The sequence below is a fragment of the Vombatus ursinus genome, unplaced genomic scaffold (genome assembly GCF_900497805.2).
Source record: "Vombatus ursinus unplaced genomic scaffold, bare-nosed wombat genome assembly UNPS02003778.1, whole genome shotgun sequence".
Taxonomy (NCBI): Eukaryota; Metazoa; Chordata; class Mammalia; order Diprotodontia; family Vombatidae; genus Vombatus; species Vombatus ursinus.
This window is the reverse complement of record NW_020943556.1, coordinates 33,712-55,614: the sequence shown is the minus strand read 5'-3', so window position 1 is coordinate 55,614 and position 21,903 is coordinate 33,712. Positions and strand designations below refer to the sequence as shown.

Sequence of the window (21,903 nt, the reverse complement as noted above, 5' to 3'; positions counted from 1 at the left end):
CCTAAACCATATGTACTTAAGGGAGTGCCACAGACTTTTAGGGATGGGATGTTTTGAATCAACTGTACCACCATAGAAAATACCCATCTGGGTTACGATACATAGCACCCAAGCTCTGTGACGGCTGGGAAGAGTCCCAGAATCTAGATGGGCTATAGCTGCTATGACCAGGATCTGTCCTAGTTAATGAACAAATCAGTAAGAATTTATTATAAACCTTATAATTATTATAATTACAATTATAATTATTATAAACCTTATAACAAACCTCACTTTACATTATTCTCCACCCTGCCACACTGACCTTTTCTGTTCCTCTTACATGATGCAGCAACTGCTTTTTCTAAGCTTTTACACTGCCCACCCCCCTCTCCTGAAATGCACATCTCCACTGCCCTACTGTCTCCCTCAGAATCTAAGTTTGAAAACAGAGATGATCTCATTTTTTGTATTTGTGTCCCTACCACCTGGCACAATGGCTGCCAGACCCAGAGTAAAAGCTTAAGGAATATTTGTCGGTAGACTGACTTGATTCACACTGGCCATATAAAAATTACATATAAATATATTCCCTGCTCTTAAATTTGCCTTCTACTGGCATAGGTAACATCCTTATCAAATCTGATGATACAACGTTAGTAATGATAGCTAAGACATAGGATAACTTTGCCAGGATTCAAAAAGATCTTGATAGGTCACTGGGCTCAAGTTAAGAAAATTAACTTTAATAAGGGGCACATAGAATTTTTTATGCTTGGATCAAAAAGCCAACTTCACAATTCAAAAGGAGGTATGGTTAGATAATACTATGTAGGAATTAGTCACCCATTTAATCAGACAGCCAAAAAATCTAATGCTATCCTGTGCTGCACTGACAAAATAACTTGTAAGAGTAAGGATGGGATGATGCTTAACTGTGTAATGGCGAGGCCACATCTTTAATACTGTGCTTAGTTCTGGGTTATATTATATAATATATACACATATATGTTCATGTACATAATAATAGCTAGCATTTATATAGCACTTTTAAGGTTTGCAAAGCGCTTTACATGTCATCTCATTTAATGTAAAGACATGTTTGCTTTTGTTTTTTGCAATAGATCAGTGATTTCACTGATGTAGAGAATTCCCAGTGAGAAAACTCCCTTTATCAACACAGACCACGAGTTGCTCTTTAACTCATACATAAGTAATTTATGCCATTTGTTTTACATCACATTCATTTCAGTTTACACACACACACACACACACACACACACACACACATTCATACTCTTCCTACTCTCAAGCTTACCCTGATGAGTGGGTTGCCTTTGGAGATAGTATTTTACCCCTCACTAGACATCTTTAAGCAAAGTCTGGGTGATCCCTTGTATATGATGTAATAATATTTCTTTCATATATGCATTGGATGAATTAGCTTCTTAAATCCTTTCCAATTTCTTAAATTCCTAGAGTAGTGTATGCTATTTCTGTAGAACATGGCACGTGCTCACATTCTTTGAATTTATAGGTAATGGATTATAGGGATAGCACAACATAGTACATGCGTGTGTATGTGGGGGGGGGGGAGCCTGTATTTAGTTAAGACATCGGTTCCACTCCCAGGTCTGCCACTTACTATCTGTATGATCGTGATCAACTCAATTAACTTTCCTAGTCATCAGCTCTGCCACCTGTAAAATTAAGAAGGGATCAGAATAGATTTCAAATGTCACATCTAATAATTCCATAATTCAGCAGTCATTTTTCTTTTCCAGGTGAATGATTTTGCACACTGAGTGGGAATGTACACTAACTGAATGAGTTTCTCTCTAGTATAAATAATCTTACGATAAAGGATGTCTTTTGCCTAGATCTTTTTCATATTCTTTGAATTAAAAAGGTTCCTTTCCAATATGTATTCTCTGGTGTACAGCAAGGTTTCCCTTTTGCCTAAATGCTTTCCCACACTCACAACATCTATAAGACTTCTCTCCAGTATGGATTCTGTGATGTATAGTAAGGTATCTCTTCTCTTTGAAGGCTTTACCACATTCATTACATTTATAGGATTTCTCTCCAGTATGAACTCTCTGATGATCATTAAGGGTTCCCCTCTGTCTAAAGGCTTTTCCACATTCATTACATATATAGGGTTTCTCTCCAGTATGAATTCTATGATGCATAGTGAGGCCTGAGTTGGAGCTAAATGCTTTGCCACATTCATTACATTTATAGGACTTCTCTCCAGTGTGAACTTTCATGTGTATAGTAAGGTAACCCTTGTCCGTGAAGGCTTTCCCACATATGTTACATATAAATGGTTTTTCTCCAGTATGAATTCTATGATGTACAGCAAGGTATCCCTTATCTCTGAAGGCTTTCCCACACACATTACATTTATAGGATTTCTCTCCCGTATGAATTTTCTGATGGATTGTAAGGTATCCCTTGTCAGTAAAAGCTTTTTCACACACATTACACTTAAATGGTTTTTCTCCAGTATGAATTCTCTGATGTACAATAAGATATCCCTTGTCCCTGAAGGCTTTCCCACAAATGCTACATTTAAATGGTTTTTCTCCGGTATGAATTTTCTGATGTACAGCAAGATTTCCCTTCTGCCTGAAGGCTTTCCCACATTCATTACATTTATAAGATTTCTCTCCAGTATGGATTTTCTGATGTATAGTAAGGTGTCCTCTCTCTCTGAAGGCTTTTCCACATACATTACATAAATAGGATTTCTCTCCGGTATGGATTTTTTGATGTATCATAAGGTATCCCCTATCTCTGAAGGCTTTCCCACATTCATTACATTTATAGGATTTCTCTCCAGTATGCATTTTCTGATGATCAGTAAGGTGTCCTCTTTGTCTAAAGGCTTTCTCACAATTATTACATTTATAGGGTTTTTCTCCAGTATGAATTCTCTGGTGTATAGTAAGGACTGAGTAGGAGATGAATGCTTTCCCACATTCAATGCATTTATAGGATTTTTCTCCAGTATGAATTTTCTGATGTAAATTAAGGCTTCCCCTCTGGCTGAAGGCTTTCCCACATTCATTACATTTATAGGATTTCTCTCCAGTATGAATTTTCAGATGTATTGTAAGGTATCTCCTCTCTCTGAATGCTTTCCCACATTCAGTACATTTATATGGTTTTAATCCTGTATGAATTCTTTCATGTACAGTAAGGTATGAGTTATAATTGAAAGTTTTCCCACACTGGTTACACTGATAGGATTTCTCTCCAGTCTGATTTCTCTGATGTACATTAAGGCCTGAGTTACAGTGGAAGACTTTTTCACATTCATTACATTGATAGGATTTCTCTCCAGTCTGAATTCTCTGATGTATAATAAGGTGTTCCATTTGCCTGAAGGTTTCACCACATTCATTAGTGTTCACTGTGAATGTTTCTCCCAAATAATCACCTTCCTCTAGAGTTGAGTCCTTGGTTTCACATGTACTCTCCTGACAAAGGGGACCTGAAAGAAATACGGTAATGTCAATAATTCCTTCACTTTGGTCTGAAAGAAAGGAAATTATTGTTATCTAAATGACAAATTTCATCAATTAAAATGATACTCAATCGGTAAAGAGTGTAACCATCAGTAATAACTGGGAACTAAAGAACTGAAGTGATTAGGATAACTAGGTGGTCAATACAAAAGGAATTCCCATCTATATTAAGGCATATGTAAATATAATAACAGAATAACTGTTAGTAAGCTTAGGAAAGACTTCTAAATTTTCAGAAAGCTAAAACAAGTGGTTCTGGCAATGAAAGTTTTCTTTTCTTTCTTTCTTTCTTTCTTTCTTTCTTTCCTTTTTTTCCTTTTTTGCTTTTTGGTGAGGCAATCAGGGTTAAGTGACTTGCCCAGGGTCACATAGCTAATAAGTGTTAACTGTCTGAGGCTGGATTTGAACTCAGGTCCTCCTGACTCAATGAAAGTTTTCTAATCCTAACCTAATTCTTATCTCTGCCTGAAAACAAAGCCAAACAGCCCAAAGAGGCAATAGGACAGTGAAAAGTACAATGGCCCTGAAATCAGAGGACATGGATTCAAATCCTACCTCTAAAACTTATTACTTGTATGAAATTGGGCAAATTACTTAACCTCGTAGGGGTCTCAGTTTACTCATCTATAAAATGAAGGGTTTAGAGTAGATGGCCTTTGAGGTGCCATCTAGATTTATGATCTTTCAACTGGATGGTTTGTGAATGCTCAGAAATGAAAGCATTGAGGAAATCCCAGCACATTTTGAAAATGAGGAAATAATTTTAAATTCACCTCATTTCTTACTTGACCTCATCAGTGAAAAGATAATATAAACATTTGACATTTAAATTTCAGCAAGGTATTGGATGTCAATGTTTAGAAAAATATAGGTGGGATGACAGAAGAGCTAGGAGGATTTAGGCTCTCTGAATAATGTTATTCAAAGAGTTCTTTATTAATGGGGTACTGAAAACATAAATGAGATTCTCTATAATTGGCCAGACCTTATTCCCCACATTTTTGACAAATCCCTACATCAGGGGTTCTTAATCTGCCTTCCACTGATCCCCAAGGAATCTGTGGATTGCCAGTCCCACTCTCCCCATCCGCTGCTGTTCACAGAGGGTCTGTGAATTTCTATGTGAAAAAATTACTCTAATTTCTAACTGAAATTTAGCATTTTCTTTTATTACGGATGTAAGAAACAAACATTGTGGGAAGCAGTTCATAGTCTTCCCCAGACTGTTAAATGGTCCATGGCACAAAATGAGTTAAGAACCTCTGTCCTACATGAAACTATTTTCATTCATTATTATTATTCCTTATATAATAAACCAAAAAACATAACCTAGTACATAAGTGCTTATTGACTGACTGATTGCTATTCAATGAAAACTCCTGAGTCCCTGGGGGCAAAGGCAGGATGGCAGAGTAAAAGCAGTGACTTGCTTGAGCTCTCCCCCAAACCCCTCCAAATACCTGTTAAAAAAAAATAGCTCTAAATGAAAACTCCTGAGAAAAATGGAAAAGATGTTTAGGTCAGAGGTATATTTCACAACATATAAGAAGTTCCAAATGAATATAGAACCTAAACACAAAAAGGCCATCTAAGGGCAGGCATCTGTTTTGTTTCTAGTTCTTTACTACTATAAAAAGTTCTGTTATAAATGTTTTGGTTGATATGGGACATTACTTTTTTAAAATTCTTGACCTTGCTGCAGTATATGCATAGCATTGTGATGTCACAGCTCAAAAACTATGGATACTTTAGTCACTTTCTTAGCATAATTCCAAAGCTCCAAATTTTACAGCAGTACTTTTTCTAGTATCAAAGACCTGGAAAAGGAAATGGGTTAAACTACCTGTGGAATATAATTAATATATCAAAATATGATAATATATTATATTATAATAATATATAGGAATTTAATTGAATATTTTATGTAATTATACAGTGAAATAGTTGTACCATACACTAGACTTGAAGTCAGAAAGATCTGAGTTCAAATCTCACTTCAGATACTTACTGTGTAACTCTGGGTAAATCACTTAGCCCCTCTTAGTTTCACTTCCCTCATCTTTAAAATGGGGATATTATTAACTAACTCAAAAGGTTGTTGTGAAGATCAAATGGGATAATATATGTAACATTCTTCACAAACATTAGACGTTATATAAATACTAGCTACTATTACTATTAGTGTGCTGCCATAAACAGCGAGCATGAAGAATAAAGAGAAACATATTAAAACTCAGGAAAGCAATATACACAATGACTATATGAATGTAAATAGAAAGAACCAAAAAATATAATGGTCAAGCTTGGCGCCAAAGAAGAGATGAGAGCATGCATTTGTCTCTCCTTTTTCTACAGGTGTATAACTCTACATACCACGTTGGACTTGGCTCTATCAACAAGAACTTATTAAGCACCTACTATGTGGCAGGCACTATGCGAGGTGCTGCAGATACCAGTAAAATGACAGAAATGATCCATACTTTTAAAAATCTTACATTCTAAAGGGAGAGATGAGGACATAAATGTATGTAACATAAATCTAAAAGTATGCAAGTTTGAGAGAGAAAGACTTGTTGTGGTAAGGAGATGCTTCTTGCAGAAGATGATACCTAAGCTGCTTCTTAAAGGAAAAGAGGGATTCTATGAGGAACAGAGTGCACTCCAGATATTAGGATGGCCGGTGCAAAGGCACGAAGACAGAAGATAAAATGTCCTGTATAAGTAACAAGGAGAAGACCAGTTTAACTGGATTGCAAGAGAGCTAGAAAAGGAATAACAACCAATGACACTCCTAAGACAGGTTGGGTCCAGGTTGTGTAGGGCTAAACCTATACAAAGGAGTTTATATTCTCTCCTAGAGGCGCTGGAAGTTGATAGGAAATCACTGGATTGATCTGAGCAAGGGAGTCACAAGGAACTTAAGAAAATCATTTGGGCAGCCATTTGTAGGATGGAGTGGAGTGCAGTGGTGACGTACTTGAATCAGGGAGACTAATTAGGAGGGTATTATAACCTGTGCCAAAGTTGATTAGGGCCTAGACTAAGGTTTCCACTCATTCCACGAATGGAAAGAAGGTGTCGGATACAAGACATGTTATGAAGCCAGAAACAGCAAGATCCAGCAACTGTTTAGATATGTGGGGTGAAGCAGAGTCTATGATATTGCTAGGATTATGAACCTGAGGTTGTGGATGGATGGTGGTTCCTGTAATAAATCAGAGAAAACTTTGGAAGAGGGAAGATTCATGGGAAAAGATAACGAGTTCAGTTTAAGATATTTAGTTCAACATCTCAAACAAAGTTCAATAAAGCTCAACAAAGTCGAATTCTGGAAGAGGAGAAGATTTTGGGGAAAAGACAATGAATTAGGTTTTAGAGGTTTAAGATGCCTCTAGGACATTTAGCTGGTGGATTAGACAGCAAAGGCAACTGAGAAGGAGCAGTCAGCCAGGTAAGAAGCACACCAGGGGACAGTACTGCCACAAAATCCCAGAGAGGAGATAGCATTCTACAGGACGTGTACAACAATATCAAACACAACAGATACGTCAAGAATGATTAGGATTGAGGAAAGACCATTGGATCTGGCAATTAAGAGATTATCGATAACCTTGGAGAGGGCAGTTTCACATGAGTGATGTGGTCAGAGGCTGAACTACAAAGGGTTGAGCAGAAAGAGGGATAACTAGAAACACTTTTCCAAGAACTTTGGCTGAAAAATGAAGGAAAGATGGAGGACAATCACCTGAGAGGATAGTAGAAAGGTTTTTTCAAGTGCATACGTACAGGGGCTCGACTTGGCAAAAGGACCATTTCTCTATCACAGACTGAGGAAGAGGAAGAAAGTGAAAGATGTTTTCAATTGGTTTTGAGATGAAGAGATCTGGAGAATAGGGAGCTCACATCAAATGACCTAAATTTTTTCAATAAGGTTAGAGGCAAGGTCCTCAGTTGAGAAAAAGAAGTGAGGAGGTGTGTAGAGGTTAAGAAGGGAAAAGAAAGTTTAGAATAGCTTCTGTTGAGAATCAGATAGGGAATCAAATACAGAAGAATAAAAGGACTGCCCTGCTGCAAAGGGGGTCCAGTTGAGGTTGGATGATAGGAATTTGTAATGTTACCAGTCAGCATGATGATAAGATCTCCTCCAGTTTCATTCAGCAACTCTAATATGATGGTTAGTTTTGCTGAATTGACTTACTTCTCTCTCTCCTTCTGTTATAAGATGGCTCTCTGGGAGAGGGAGAAGGTGATATATTGGGAAATATAGACTAATTGTAAAAGTAAAAATATATTCATACTATGCCCAAAGGCTATAAAAATGTGCATACCCTTTGACCCAGCAACAGCACTTCTAGGGCTATATCCCAAAGAGATCACACAAATGGGAAAAGGACCCACATGTACAAAAACATTTATAGCAGCTCTTTTTGTGGTGGCAAAGAACTGGAAATTGAGGGGATGCCCATCAATTAGGGAATGGCTGAACAAGTTGTGAGATATGAATGTAATGGAATACTATTGTGCTGTAAGAAATGATGAAAAGGCTGACTTCAGAAAAACCTGGAAAGACTTGTATGTTCTGATGCTAAGTGAAGTGAGCAGAAACAGGAGAACATTGTACACGGTTACAGACACATTGTGCGATGACTAATATTGATAGACTTAACCCTTTTCAGCAATACAAGGATCTAAGACATCTCCAAAGGCCTCATGGTGGAAAATGCTCTCCACAGCCAAAGAAAGAACTATGGAGTTTGAATGCAGATTGAAGCATACTATTTGCTATTTTTTTTTCTTCTGTTGTGTTTTGTTTCCTCTTTCTTGTGGTTCCTCCTATTGGTTCTAATTCTTCCTTACAACATCACTAATGTGAAAATATATTCAATAGGAATGTATATGTATAGCCTATATCAGACTGCGTGCTGTTTTAAAGGGAGAGGGGAGGGAGGGGGAGAAAAATTTAAAATTCAAAAGCTTATGGAAGTGATTGTTGATAATTCAAAATAAATTAATTAAAATACATATATTCATAAAAATGTTCAATGAACTCAGCAGGGCGAAAAAATGTGTAAATAAAGAGAATAAAATTTAATGAAGATTAATATAATATTCTGGATTTAGGTTTAAAATATGAATTGCATCATTACAGGATAAGAAGTCCTGGTCTGAGAGCAGATCATGTTCAAAATCTGTTTTAGTTCACCACAAGTTCAACAACTCATGGCAGCCATGAAAAAATCCAAATCAATTTTAGGGATAGGGACTGGCCTCGAGATTTTATTGGTACAGGCTGCTCCCCTCCAGGGCCTTCCTCTGCTAATGAAGATCTGAGTTTTCAATAAAGCTTACAATCTTCAGAGTTGCCTTGAGCACCAAGAGGTTAAATGACTAGCCCAAGGGCACAAAGGTGTAGGTGTCAGAGACAGGACTAAAATCTAAGTCTTGGTTCTGAGACCAGCTCCTTATCAAGTACAGCACACTGCCTTGAAATCTCAATCTTTCAGGCTGAATCTTAGCTTGAAATAATGGATATATAGTGAGTGACCAGATCACATAAAACAGCTGATTAACTACTGTCTGTACTATTCCGACCACATTCGGAATTTATGTGCAGTTCTGCATACCATATGCCTTTTAAGTATGGCATTGACAAACTGAAGTGTGTCCATAGGAATGCTAGTGGAATATGGAATAATCTAGAAACTTCTGTTTTTGAAGATTTGTTTGACCTTTATTCTATTTGTTGGCCTCCTTGAGATAGAAACATTTTTATGAGGAATGAATAAAAAAAAAAACTGGGAAGAGTTAGCTTTGAGAATATATTATTTTCATCTGCTTGAAGAGCAAACTTGTTAGAAGAGATATCAGACTTATTATTAGTCCTATAAAGCAAAACTAAGATCAATCGATGCCTAAAATCTCTACAGTAGAAATACTAGGTCCAATATCAATCAACTAACAGGCACTAAGTGTTCTTCTGTTAACAGCTGTCTAGAATTCAGGCCCATTGCCATGACACAAGGTAAAGCAGAACTCTGGTGAAACACCAAACATCAATAGAACTAGCTCATTAAAGAGGGGCACAGAGAAGGATGGCAAAAAAGTTGGAACATATAGATGAGGGTATCAAGAAACGAAAAGTGAAAGGCTAGTAAATTAATTAGAAGTCATTGACCTGCATATCATGAACACTGTATTCCAAAACAGTCTGAATGCCATAAACCTAGCAAGCATTCTAAGTCAGAGCACCCACCCTGGAGTCAGGAGGACCTGAGTTCAAATCTGGCCTCAAACACATAACACTTCCTAGCTGTGTGACTCTGGGCAAGTCATTTAACCTCAACTGCCCCGCAAAAAACAAACAAACATTCCAGGGGTAGGAACAATAGGTACAGAAACAAATCAATAATCAATGTATACATAATAAAAACAAAATCATTTTTGGAGGGCACAAACAATTAGGAAGGATCAGGACATATAATGCAATACTTGAGCCAAGACTTGAAGGAAGGTCGCTAGGTGGCACCACAGTACAGAGAGCACAGGGCCTGGAGTGGAGAAGACTCACCTTCCTCTTCCTGAGTTCAAATCTGGCCTCAGACACTCACTAGCTGTGTGACCCTAGGCAACTCACCTAACTCTGTTTGTCTCAGTTTCCTCATCTGTAAAATAAGTTGGAGAAGAACATGGCAAACCACTCCAGTATCTTTACCAAGACAACTCAAAATGGTCACAAAGAGTCAGACACAACTGAAAATAACTGAACAAAGTATTCTCAAAGGTAGAGGTGAAGAGGGCTCCTCTGCTAGGCATGGGGACAGCCTTTAACAATTTCTTTAGTTTTACAGATGAGAATATGGAAGCTCAGGGAAGACTGCTAAAAGCCAAGTGAATGAATGATGACAAAGAAAAGTCTCATGTTCTTTGCACTACCCAATGTCTCTGACCTCCAAAACTAATTCTGGAGATCAAACGCTTTAATTTCAGTTCTACTATTGAGTTATTTAGCAATTATCACTCTGAATTAGAGATAACCATGGGCACTCAAAGGCTAAGCCACAGCTGGACAAGATCTAAGTTCACTGGGTTTTAGAAAGCCCAGGCAACGGACTGAAACTGTTTCCTGAGGACTATCAGAGCTAAGTATGGAGACAGATACTACATCACCAGTAGGCTGGACACAGCAACCCATTAAACAAAGAAAACAAAACTCACTCTCAGTCCCATGTAGTCCTCTTCCATTTCTGTAGTGACAGCAACAGAGTGGTGGGAAAGGAAGCGGAAGGTGTTAAAAATCACTCAATTTTGGACCATTTATACCCTCTGATTTGACTTTTAAAAAAAAAATCATCCAATGTCCAAAATGAGTGGACATACCGCTGGGAGCTAAATCAAATTAAACATTCTTATGATGAATAAAACGAAAAAAAAATAAAGTTACAGTTAAATGGAAGGATGGCTTTCTGATACTCCTTGGAGAAGCAAAGAAAAGAATTAGTGGAGAGGATTTTATCATGTCACAAGGCCTGCTATGTTTAACTATATGCCTAATGACAACAGGAAAAACTACCTCATGGGATATTTTGTCACTACCTATTGCAGTACTCATAAATATATGCAAAAAGACCACCATGAAAATAACTGTAGTTTATGCACTAGTATCAGTTGCTGAGGATGAAAAGGTAGAGAAGTTCTTCTACAAAGAACATGAAATGTTCCTCAAAATTAAATCACCCAACATTCACAACTTCAATGCAAAAGTAAGAAAAGGTAAGGATGGGAAGAAATAAATGGTGAAGTATGGAAGCTTTATGACTGCGTATCAGAAACAATTTCTTTGAGGAAGCATCGGTGGGTGCAATGAAACATATCTTTAACAGACAGAATGTTTTTTTACTGATGTTTTTTAATTCAGTTATCCCCGAATTAGCTGTTTGTGCACAATCATATCAGGCTGCTAGGTGATGCAGCGGATAAAGCACCAGCCCTGAAGTCAGGATGGTTCATCTTCCTGAGTTCAAATCTGGCTTCGGACACTTACTAGCTGTGTGACCCTGGGCAAGCCACTTCACTCTGTTTGCCTCTGTTCTTCCATCTGTAAAATGAGCTGGAGAAGGAAATGGCAAACCACTCTAGTATCTTTGCCAAGAAAACCCCGAACGGGGTCACAAAGAGTTGGACGTGACTGAACAACAACAACAGTCATATCATCAACTTAAAGCAGAATTAAAAGGAAGACTAATGATGAAAAAGACATGGCATAGAGAAATCAAATGCTAAATTTGTAACAATTCAACATATAATTGAACATCGGAAGTGTGAAATGGACAACAGAAATCACAACACTGACTATAATAACTTAATAACTTTAACCGATGTAAATTAATGGCCACAACAGTAGACAAGAGCCCAGAAAAGTATCTCAGTGAGTAAATACCTGGTTTACTTGCCAAATGAGAGCTTACTGGCAAAGGTAACACTGGATTAACTTACAAACTTGTTTTGAAAATCTCATCAAGCAGAGAAAAACAACAGAGGGTAAAATCAGTTTAAAGAAAGTGTGTCAAGACACGTAACTGATCCCAAGGGCCTTTAAGGATAAAAATGATAAGACAACAAACAGGATAACGTTAAAGATTTGTGAAAAAAAAATTATTACAACAAAAATTGCTTTCTCCATCGAGGGCAGTGGAACCATACTACTTAGACCTTAATATCAGTTATGGTTCTGCTTATAGGGGAGTGAGAAATAGCACCAAAGAAAGTAAGGGCAGGGAAAGCAGCCAGATTGGACCAAGGGTACATACAGAAGAACACTGCAAGAGCGACACAAATGTGAGGCGGCTGAGGGACTAATATACAAGGTATTTCAAGGGAGTAGATTCCCCAAAGTAGGGGGAAAATCTCAAACCTTACAGAGACCAGTAACTATTCACCTACATGTCTTCTGGTTGGTCTCCCTGCTTCAAGGTTCTCCCCCACTCCAGTCTATCTTCTATTCAGCTTCTCAAAGTGATTTAATGTGCAGGCCTGACCATGTCACTTTCTTATTCAGTAAACTCCAGTGACTTTCCATTGCCTCCAAGATCAAACGTAAAATCCTGTTTGGCTTTTAAAGCCTTTCATAACCTGGCCCCTTCCTATGGATCCAGTCTTATTACACCCCTGTCAGTACACTACAATCCAGTGACTGGCTTCCTCGCTGTTCTTCACACGTGACACTCCATCCCCCTACTCTGTCTATTTTCAAAGGCCTGGAATTCTCTCCCTCCCTGACTCCACTGCCTGGTTTCCTTCAAGTCTCAGATAAAAGGCAGTCTTCTGCAAGAAGCCATTCCTAAACCCCCTACCTGCTAGTGCCTTCCCTCTGAGATTACTTCCATATGTATGTGTGTGTACGTATAGTATATATATATATGTGCATGCATGCATATAAGTACACATGTATATGTGTACACGCACACACGATATATCTTATTTGTAGATAACCGTTTATATGTTGTCTCCCCATTAGACTGTGAGTTCCTTGAGAGTAGAAACTGTTTTTGCACAGTGCCTGACACATAGTAGGAACTTTACAAATGTTTGACTAAACTACTGTCCCATTTATATAAAATACTTATTAGTAGTCTACATGAGTCAAGGATGTCCTTGATGAGGGTATTAAAAGAAAACAAGCAGGATTTAGCAACATTCAATAAGGGATCACATGTTGACCACTTTAAAACTGGCTGACATGGAGAATTTAAGATCCCATCGGTGCTTCCTGCTGATTGGACTGAGCAAAATGTCGCCTTACAGGAATTTTCAAGAGAGTCTAAATTCCACTAAAATCATCCAAGATTCCTTAAAAGGCATAAAGAAAGGACACTGTACGATGCCCCTCTGATCATAAATATCAGGTGACGAATTAAAGAGGGAGATAGTAAGCTTGCTAAAGTTGTTTTCCACTGTGATGGAAAAGATCTAGCCTGGAGACTAGGTTTAAGAGAGGAATTCCCTTGTGTATGGGGGGGGTTCTCCAGATCTTCTTTGTAGAGGACGTTGTACAGGTTATATTAAGTTCCAGAACCTTGTTGAGCCTTCATTGTTTGGGGCTCTCATTCAAAACTGGCCTGACCATCCACTCTAAGTAGATGACAAATGCGCCCCTGTCACATGGATAGGCAGGTTTTAGATCTTGTTCATCAGTATATATATTTGGGACATACAGTACAGAGAACAGATTGGGCCTAGGACTCAAAAAAAGCAGAGCAAGCTGGACTGCCTGTGGGAAATGGCAAAGCTACACACCTCCCATGAAAATAACATTCTACCAATGTTGCTATATGGCTAAGAAATATGGAATACTACAGCCTCTGAAGAACTAAAAATGAGTATCACAGAGAGCAGAGGGAGGTCCACAGTGTGTGCTCCAAATGCTTACATTAGATCTGGGGGTCAGATAACCTGGGATCCAGTTCTGCTCTAATTATGACACCCTGACTGATGAGGTCTAGAGGGTAGGGGTGCTGGAACCAAAATCACAATATGTGGGTCCTGCCCAAAAGAATTCGACACAAGCCTTCTTTCAGCCAAAGACAAGGTTTATTAAAGATCTGCCATATTAGCCAGACTCTTCAGGAATCTGAGCACCTGTGAGTTACTGGCTAGATTGTAACAATCTGAGCAGTGGCGAGATTCTAAGAATCTGAGCACCTTAATAGAGACAAGATGGACCTTATATACAGAAAGACTGTGGATGAGATCTAGGAGGGGCCAACTAGTCTGGGGGAGGAGGGGGGGGGCTGTGAGGTAATAGAATGCCAGGAACCTGGACCACATGGCCAAGGGGGAATGGAACCTAGCTAGGATTAAGGGTGGGAAGTGGCCAGAGGCCATAGGGAGAAGATAATGGAGGGCTAGGCTAGGTTAAGGGTAACAGACAAGTGGGAGATTGGGCATAGCCACAATGAAAGGCCAGCTGATAGGATCATAGCTTCAGGGGAACACTAGAGATTTGGCCCTGTGGGAAAGTCCAGGGTTCTTCCTTTCTGGGGTCCAGATCCCCACCCAATAATGACCAAGCCATCTTACTACCTTTTCAGTTTGGATCTCTAAAATAAGGGCTTTGATAAGATCATCTTGAAGTCCTTTTGCAGCTCTAATATTAAATGGAAAATGATTTTTTTAAATTGAAGATGAGTGACTAAGGGAGTTCATGTCACAGACATCCCATCAAAAAAAAAACAAAAACTGAAAGCGATTAACAATAGCAATTGTTTAATCATTCAGATGTCCTGTCCTCAAATACTTAGCTATAGCTTGCAAAATTTTTGTCTTCCTGATTTCCACTTACTCACCTGGAGAGAAGTTTCTTGGAACTTCTTTCAGCAACATCAACCATCGTGCTTCACCTATTTCTAGCTGGGAAGTCACCTCTGGTTTGGAAATTGGAAACCCTGCTCATGGGAAAAGAAATGGAAAGTGCTAGGTACAAAGGCTCAATTCAGAATGCGATCTTAATCCCTTTACCTTCAGGCAAAGAGAAAACCCTAGAAAGGCCTAGGGGTGATAACCAAGCATCTCTGAAGGACCCCTCTACATGGGGTCACAGGAAGTATGGAATGAAACCACGGGGTTATGATGGCTCAGAAAGAAACTTATTTTACTTGCCTCATTCCATAACTGGTATGGGACTTTGGGCTTTAGGGGAGAATATCTGCCTGAGGGGAACAGAGCCCCTCAGGAGCAGGATAATGATGCCATGAATTTCCTCTGTACAAAGAAAGCCCTTTCATCTAGGAACAGAAACACTGTGCCTCTTAAACAAAAAGGGATTAGGAATAACTCTACTTTCAAAGTATTCTTGAACATTCTGGCAAACCAAGAATAAACTCAGTAAGTTTCTTCAGTCTTGCTAGCTGTGAAGTACATGCAAAAACCCCTCACAGGTTCTGTCCTCAGATCGATTCAGAACCATGGAGGGAAAACAGTCCTTACCCAGAAAGATAAAGTTCTGATAGTTCTCCAGCATGACATCCTTGTACAGGTCCCTCTGAGCAGGGCCCAGGTGATCCCACTCCTCCGGGGTGAAGTCCACAGTGACATCTTTGAAGGTCACTAACTGCTGAAATATCAAACACATTTCTGCTCACCCAAGGGTAGTTCCTTGCACAGCCCTTGAGCAAGGTTGCTTGGGGAGGGTTTCTCACAGCATTCAGAATTTTGGCATTCCAAGACAATTATGAGGGCCTGTTATGTAAAAGACTAGTATATTTGTAGCTTTGCCCCGCTGTTCAGACATCAGCTTCCAAAGGGAGTTCAAGCACATGGTGCACATTACACTTCAACTTTCACACCACACAACATAATAAACATCTTAGAACTCACAGAACTCCTAGCAGCAACCATGCTCTAGAGACTTATTTGGTATATACAGTGTAGCATTAATTCTCCATCACAAAGCAGTTCTTTCTAATAAGCACCTACCTTGTTACTTTCTTTCTCTTCATAATGACACAATCTCTACGAAAAGTAACAGGGTGATATGAAAAGACGGGTTTAATCTTCAATCTGTTGCATGACTGTGTAGGGTCACAAGAAGTACGGAACAAAAACAAGGGGCTCGGCTTGCCTGGCATGTGCTGCCTCCTGTCTCCCTCAGGAGACAGACTTCCATAAAGCTGCCTTACCAGGCCTGTATGCAGCAGGGGGTTGGCAGGTGGTAAGGATGCTCCTTTCTCTTTCCTTCTTGCCTGCAAACATGTCTGCATAACTCGTATCACAACAAAATTCATGGCTTTGCCCTTACAGTGACAGTGACTCCTAGAAAAAGCTTTCGGTATTCATTGTCTCCACTCTTCAGTACCATGCATCTGGTTTCCATCCTAGGACTTCTGAAATTGCCCTCCACACTATTACCAGTACTCTCTGTGTGTGGCTGAATCTGCTGGCTTCTCCTCTGGACTCACTGCTTTTTTTTTTTTTTGGGGGGTGAGGCAATTGGGGTTAAGTAACTTGCCCAGAGTCACATAGCTAGTAAGTGTCAGGTGTCTGAGGCTGGATTTGAACACAGGTCCTCCTGACTCTAGGGCTGGTACTCTATCCTCTGCATCACTTAGCTGCCCCTGTCCTCACTGTTCTCAACTTTTCTGCACTGTTTGGCACTCCTGACAGCCCTTACCTTCTGGATAGTCATGTTTTCCCCGGTTTACATAACATACCTGTTATAGTTCTCTTTCTGCCAACTGGACCAATACTACCAGTTTCCTTTACTCCTACTCAGCTCAAGCATCACCTTTAAATGATTTTTTTTATTATTGTGAACTCAACAAACATCAACAAACATCAACAAAGGAACACTTCTTCATAAAAAGAACAGAAAAAGAGGACTACATGTGAAACCATGAATCTCTACGATATACAGGTTGGCTTTTTAAATATATTTCATGATACATCTAACACTGCCCTGCTTGTCTGTGTCCCCTTCTGAATTTCTTCCTCAAGCACAAACTTTTACATAAAGCTCTTACTGATCCCCTTGCCTGCTACTATCCTCCTTCCAAGAAATAACTAGTATTTACTTTGTATTTGTTCTATATAAACATGCTGCTGTGGGCTCCAGCTAGGCCCTACTGCAACAGGTAAACATAGTAATAATTTAACCAGGTAGGAGCAGGTAAATAAGGATGAAGGAGAGGGGAGGGGAAGTTCAGAAAAACCAGGCTGTAAATCAGATTGGGGTAGGGTGGGATAGGCAGTAAGAGGTACAGTGGATAGAGTGCTGGGCCTGGAGTCTGGAAGATTCAGCTTCCTAAGTTCAAATCTGGCCTCAGATACTAGCTGTGTGACCCTGGGTAAGTCACTTCACCCTATTTGCCTCAGTTTTCTCATCTATAAAATGAGTTGGAGAAGGAAATGGCAAACCACTCCAGTATTAACCCCAAATGGGGCCGCGAAGGATCAGCCATGACTTAAAAAATGACTGAACAAGAAATTTCCTTTCAGACAAGTCATTTTTTGCTTACCATTCCCAGGTGAAATGTTTCTAACCTTGCAGACTCAGAAATGAAAAGTTTCTTATTATTCATAACTCTTTGCAATCTAGATTAATCCCAACATACATCCTGTTACAGGCTACTTTCTATAGCCAGCTCAGCCTCCATGCCAGTTCTCAGATATGTCATGAAAGACTGAAGAGAAGGATACTCAACTTCCCTTCTGGCTCTTATCTCCTGCTTCCCCAATATATATACTCATACATAAGTCAAACTAGGAAAATGAAACATAGTGAGATTAAATGATTTATGAGTGGTCACACAGAAATTAAGCAAAGAAACTGGGATTCTGACCAAGGTCCTCTGACTCAAAACCTAGTGTTTTTTCCCACCACATCACACTTCCTCTGAACAAAGTCCTTACACATAAAGTTCCTCCTACCTTAAATCCATTTCTCCCACCTACAGAACCAACCAAATCCTATCCACTCTTCAGCACCAACTAAAATTTCACCCACAACATGAAATTTTCCCGTCATTTTAGCCTACACCAAAATCTTCTTAGAATATAGCACTTAAGTGACAACTAAAACCCAACCTCTGTGAATTCATTTTTTATTCTAACTCATCAAAATCTAATTTCTTAGAAGAAATATAATCTATGCCTCTACCAACTCATTTTAATATTTAAAAAGCAAAAAAAAAAAGAAATACATGGTTAATGCTGTCAAGAGATAAACAAGGAAATTATATTATGCTTAAAGGAACCACAGAAAATGAACCAATGTCAATACCAAACATATATGCACCAAATTGAAAAGGATCTAAATCCATAAAGGAAAAGTTAGATGAACTGCAAAAGATACAGACAGTATCACATAACAGTAAATTATTTTCATGCTTCTCTAAGGTGGGCAAACTAATAGAAAGAGGAAAATACAAAACTAAGCAGAATGATGGAGAATTGAAAGACTTGACAATTACTGAATGAGAATATTTAAGAATATACATTTTTCTCAGCATTACAAAAAAATCCAGACTATGTACTAGGGCATAGAGAAATTACAGATAAGTGCTATTTATACTTGAAGCAACTATCTACATAACATAACACTGACTGTAGAAGAAAAGACACAGAACTAAATGGAGAATTAATAATGACATTCTGCACAATACGTGGGTCACAAAACAAATCAAAGAAACAATAACTATGTGAAAGACAAGGCAGCTAGGTGGCATAGTGGACAGAGTGCTGGACCTGAAGTCAGGAATACTCATTTTCTTGAGTTCAAATTTGACCTCACAAACTTACTAGCTATGTGACCCTGGGCAAGTCACTAAATCCTGTTTACCTCAGTTCCTCATCTGTAAAATAAGCTAGAGAACGAAACTGCAAACCACTCCGATATCTCTGCCAAGAAAATCCCAATGAGGTCATGAAGAGTTGAACACAACTGAAATGACTGAACAACAACAAAAAAAAACTGAAAAAGACAAATGATAATAAGGCAATTTACCAAATGGGATACGGCTAAGCCTGTTCTCAGAGGAAAAATTCTATCCCTGAGAATATACATTAACAAAATTTAAAAAGAGACATTTAATGAACTATAGAATTTTTAAAAATTCTGCCTCAGTTTCCTCCACTGTAAAATGGAGATAATAAAAGCACCTATCTCTCTGGGTTGTTGTAAAGATCAAATGAGATATTTGTAAAATGCTTAGCACAGTGCCCCTAGCACATAGTAGGTGTTTAATAAATGCTTGTTCTCTTCTTCTCACTCCCTCCCTCATCAGGGGGAGTTTCACAGAGCTAGATAAAATAATAAAATTCATTTGGAGAAACAAAACATCTAAAATACCAAAGGAAGTTGTGAAAAAAAAGTAGTAGGAAAGGAGAACTAGAACTTTTAAGACTTCAAACTATATTAAACAGCAGTAATCATTAAAACTATTTGGAACTGGTTAAAAAAAAAATAGAAAGATCAGTATAATGAGAAATAAGTGACCTAAAGAGCACAGTGTTCAAGAAACCATAAAACAAAAGTACCTATCTGACAAGAACTGCTAGGAAAACTAAAGCAGTCTATCAGTAATTAAGTTTAGATCAATATCTTACTTCATATAATATAATATACTCAAATGGACACATGACCTGAATATTAATGATCAAAACGAAAAAAAGGGAGAAAATCTGATGATGTTCCTTTCACAGGTTTGGTTAAGGGGTGAATTCTTAACTAAATAAGAGAGAGAAAATTACAAAAGATAAAATAGGTTTTTTTTTTAAATAGTTTAATTTCAACTGCATGATAAAAATTTTTGAACTAACAAAATTAAGGAGACTCAACAAATGGGAAAAAAATGCAGATCAAACATTTCTAATATGGGACAGCTAGGTGGCGCAGTGGATAGAGCCCAGGCTCCGGAGTCGGGAGGACCTGAGTTCAAATATGGCCTCAGACACTTGCCATTTAATAGCTGTGTGACCCCAGGTAAGTCACTTAACCCCATTGCCTAACCCCCAAAAAAAAAAAATTCTAATAATGATCTAATAAGTAATGGAAATATAAGCCCAAACGATATTCCTAGTATATAAAAGATCAAAGTATATGAGTATTCTCAAAAGAAGAATCGCAGACTATTAACAACCAAATGAAAGAATTTTCAAATCACTAATAAGATAAATAGGCAGAAATAACCAAGCAGGGCGATAGTCAATGTTTATGGGGTTGGGTGCACTAATTCACTGTTGGTGATGTGAATCGATCCAATCATTTTGGAAAGCCATTTGGAATTATGCAAAAAATGTGACTAAAATGTCCATGCCCTTTGACCTCCAAAAGGAATATACCCCAATGAGGTCAATGACAAAAATAAAGGACCCACATCAAAATATTTGTAGTAGCACTTTCTGTAGTATCAAAGAACTGGAGATAAAGTAAATACCCATGGATTGAGGGAATGGCTAAACCAGTTATACACTAACGTCATAGATCATTCGGCCCTAAGAAACGATAAATATGATTACTAGACTATCACGGAAGAAGTCTGTGAAGTAAAACGACATAAACAGTTACTACGACAATGTTGAAAACAACCACACAATTAGAACTCAACGCTGTGAAAATATAAGAAGTAAAGCACAGAAGGCACCTCCAAACCACTCCTTTGTGGGTGTGCATCTCTGCCTACGTCTGACTTTCTCAATCCGTTAGTTGGCTTTGTCCAACCGTAGTCTTCTCCCTTACACTGTTTTCGGATGTGGTTATGGAGGGGAGGAAGGAGATGATGGAAATGCAAAAGATAGCAAATTTATTTATTTTTTTTAAAAGGCGATAAACAAAACGCACGTCGAACACGTTAGAGCTGGGCTCGGTCTCGGTTCTCCAAAGCCACTGCCAGCCTCTGGACAGAACGGCTGCTCGGACCGTCTGGGCGGCTGCAGACCCCCCGCTGAGCCCGCGGAGAGGCTGACGCCCCAGGGCCCGAACCAGTGAATGCGGGGAATGAATGAATGAATGAACGAAGAGCGAACGGAATAAATGAACCGGTGCCCTCTGAGGGGATGAACGAACGAAGGAACGAGTGAGCGAGTGCGGGGAGGCCCCCCTCATCGTCCGTGCGCAGCCCACCCTCCCGGGTATCCCCTCACCTGGCAGGCCGGGGCTGGCCAGGCCCCCCCGCGGAGGCTCCTCAGGGCCACCTCCACCTCGCCCTCAGCCGGGGCCCCCAGCCCCGAGGGACCCTCCGCCCCGGACCTCCCTGTTCCCGCGCTTGCCCCCCAGGGCTCCGAGGCCGGCCGGGCACAGGGCTGCGCCGCCATCCCGAGCAGGAGGGCCCGGAGGGCGGCGGGGCGGGGCCTGGGCCTCTCAGGGAGAGGACCGAGCTTGGACCCCCTAAACCTCAGGGAGCCCGCGGGCCCCCCCCCGCAGCTTCCGGCCTCCGCAGGGCCACTTCCGGCCGCACATGCCCAGTTCGGGTCCGTTATCCCGCAGCGAGAAACCTCACGGCGGCAAGCCCCGCGGCCTTCTGGGAAATGTAGTCCGGCAAACGGGGACGCTCTCTACGCATGCCCAAACTTGTTTCGGGCACATGGATTGGAACAGCTTCTTAAAGTGGAAAGAAAGTGAAGGAAGAAAAGCAGGAGGAGGGTGGGGCAAGTTCCCCGAGGAGATGAGAGCTTCGGCCTGGGCCAGGCTAATAGGTCAGCTGTACCCTGGCCCTTTATGCCCCCTGGTGCTCCGCAGAGCTTCACCCAGGGCTGTGGAGGTGACCCTCTCCTGGGCACCGCCCCTCCCTCCCACACTGGTTTGGCTTCCTCCAAGCAGGCTCCGGGGAGCTCGAGCTGCCCCGTTCGGTGACGTCTTGACCCAAAGCTGGGGAAGCCGGAGCCACCGCCTCTGGGCCGG

General features: G+C 39.9%; 1 protein-coding gene across 1 annotated transcript; it reads right to left on the bottom strand.

Annotated features, from left to right (window-relative positions):
- Positions 1 to 695: 695 nt before the first annotated feature.
- LOC114052729 (zinc finger protein OZF-like) lies at positions 696 to 21,214 on the bottom strand. The gene is given in 3 exon segments (XM_027875453.1): positions 696 to 3,211; positions 3,214 to 3,478; positions 21,147 to 21,214. Coding segments are annotated over 2 exon segments (1,506 nt in total). The 5' UTR covers positions 3,389 to 3,478; positions 21,147 to 21,214; the 3' UTR covers positions 696 to 1,880.
- Between the last annotated feature and the right edge of the window lie 689 nt (positions 21,215 to 21,903).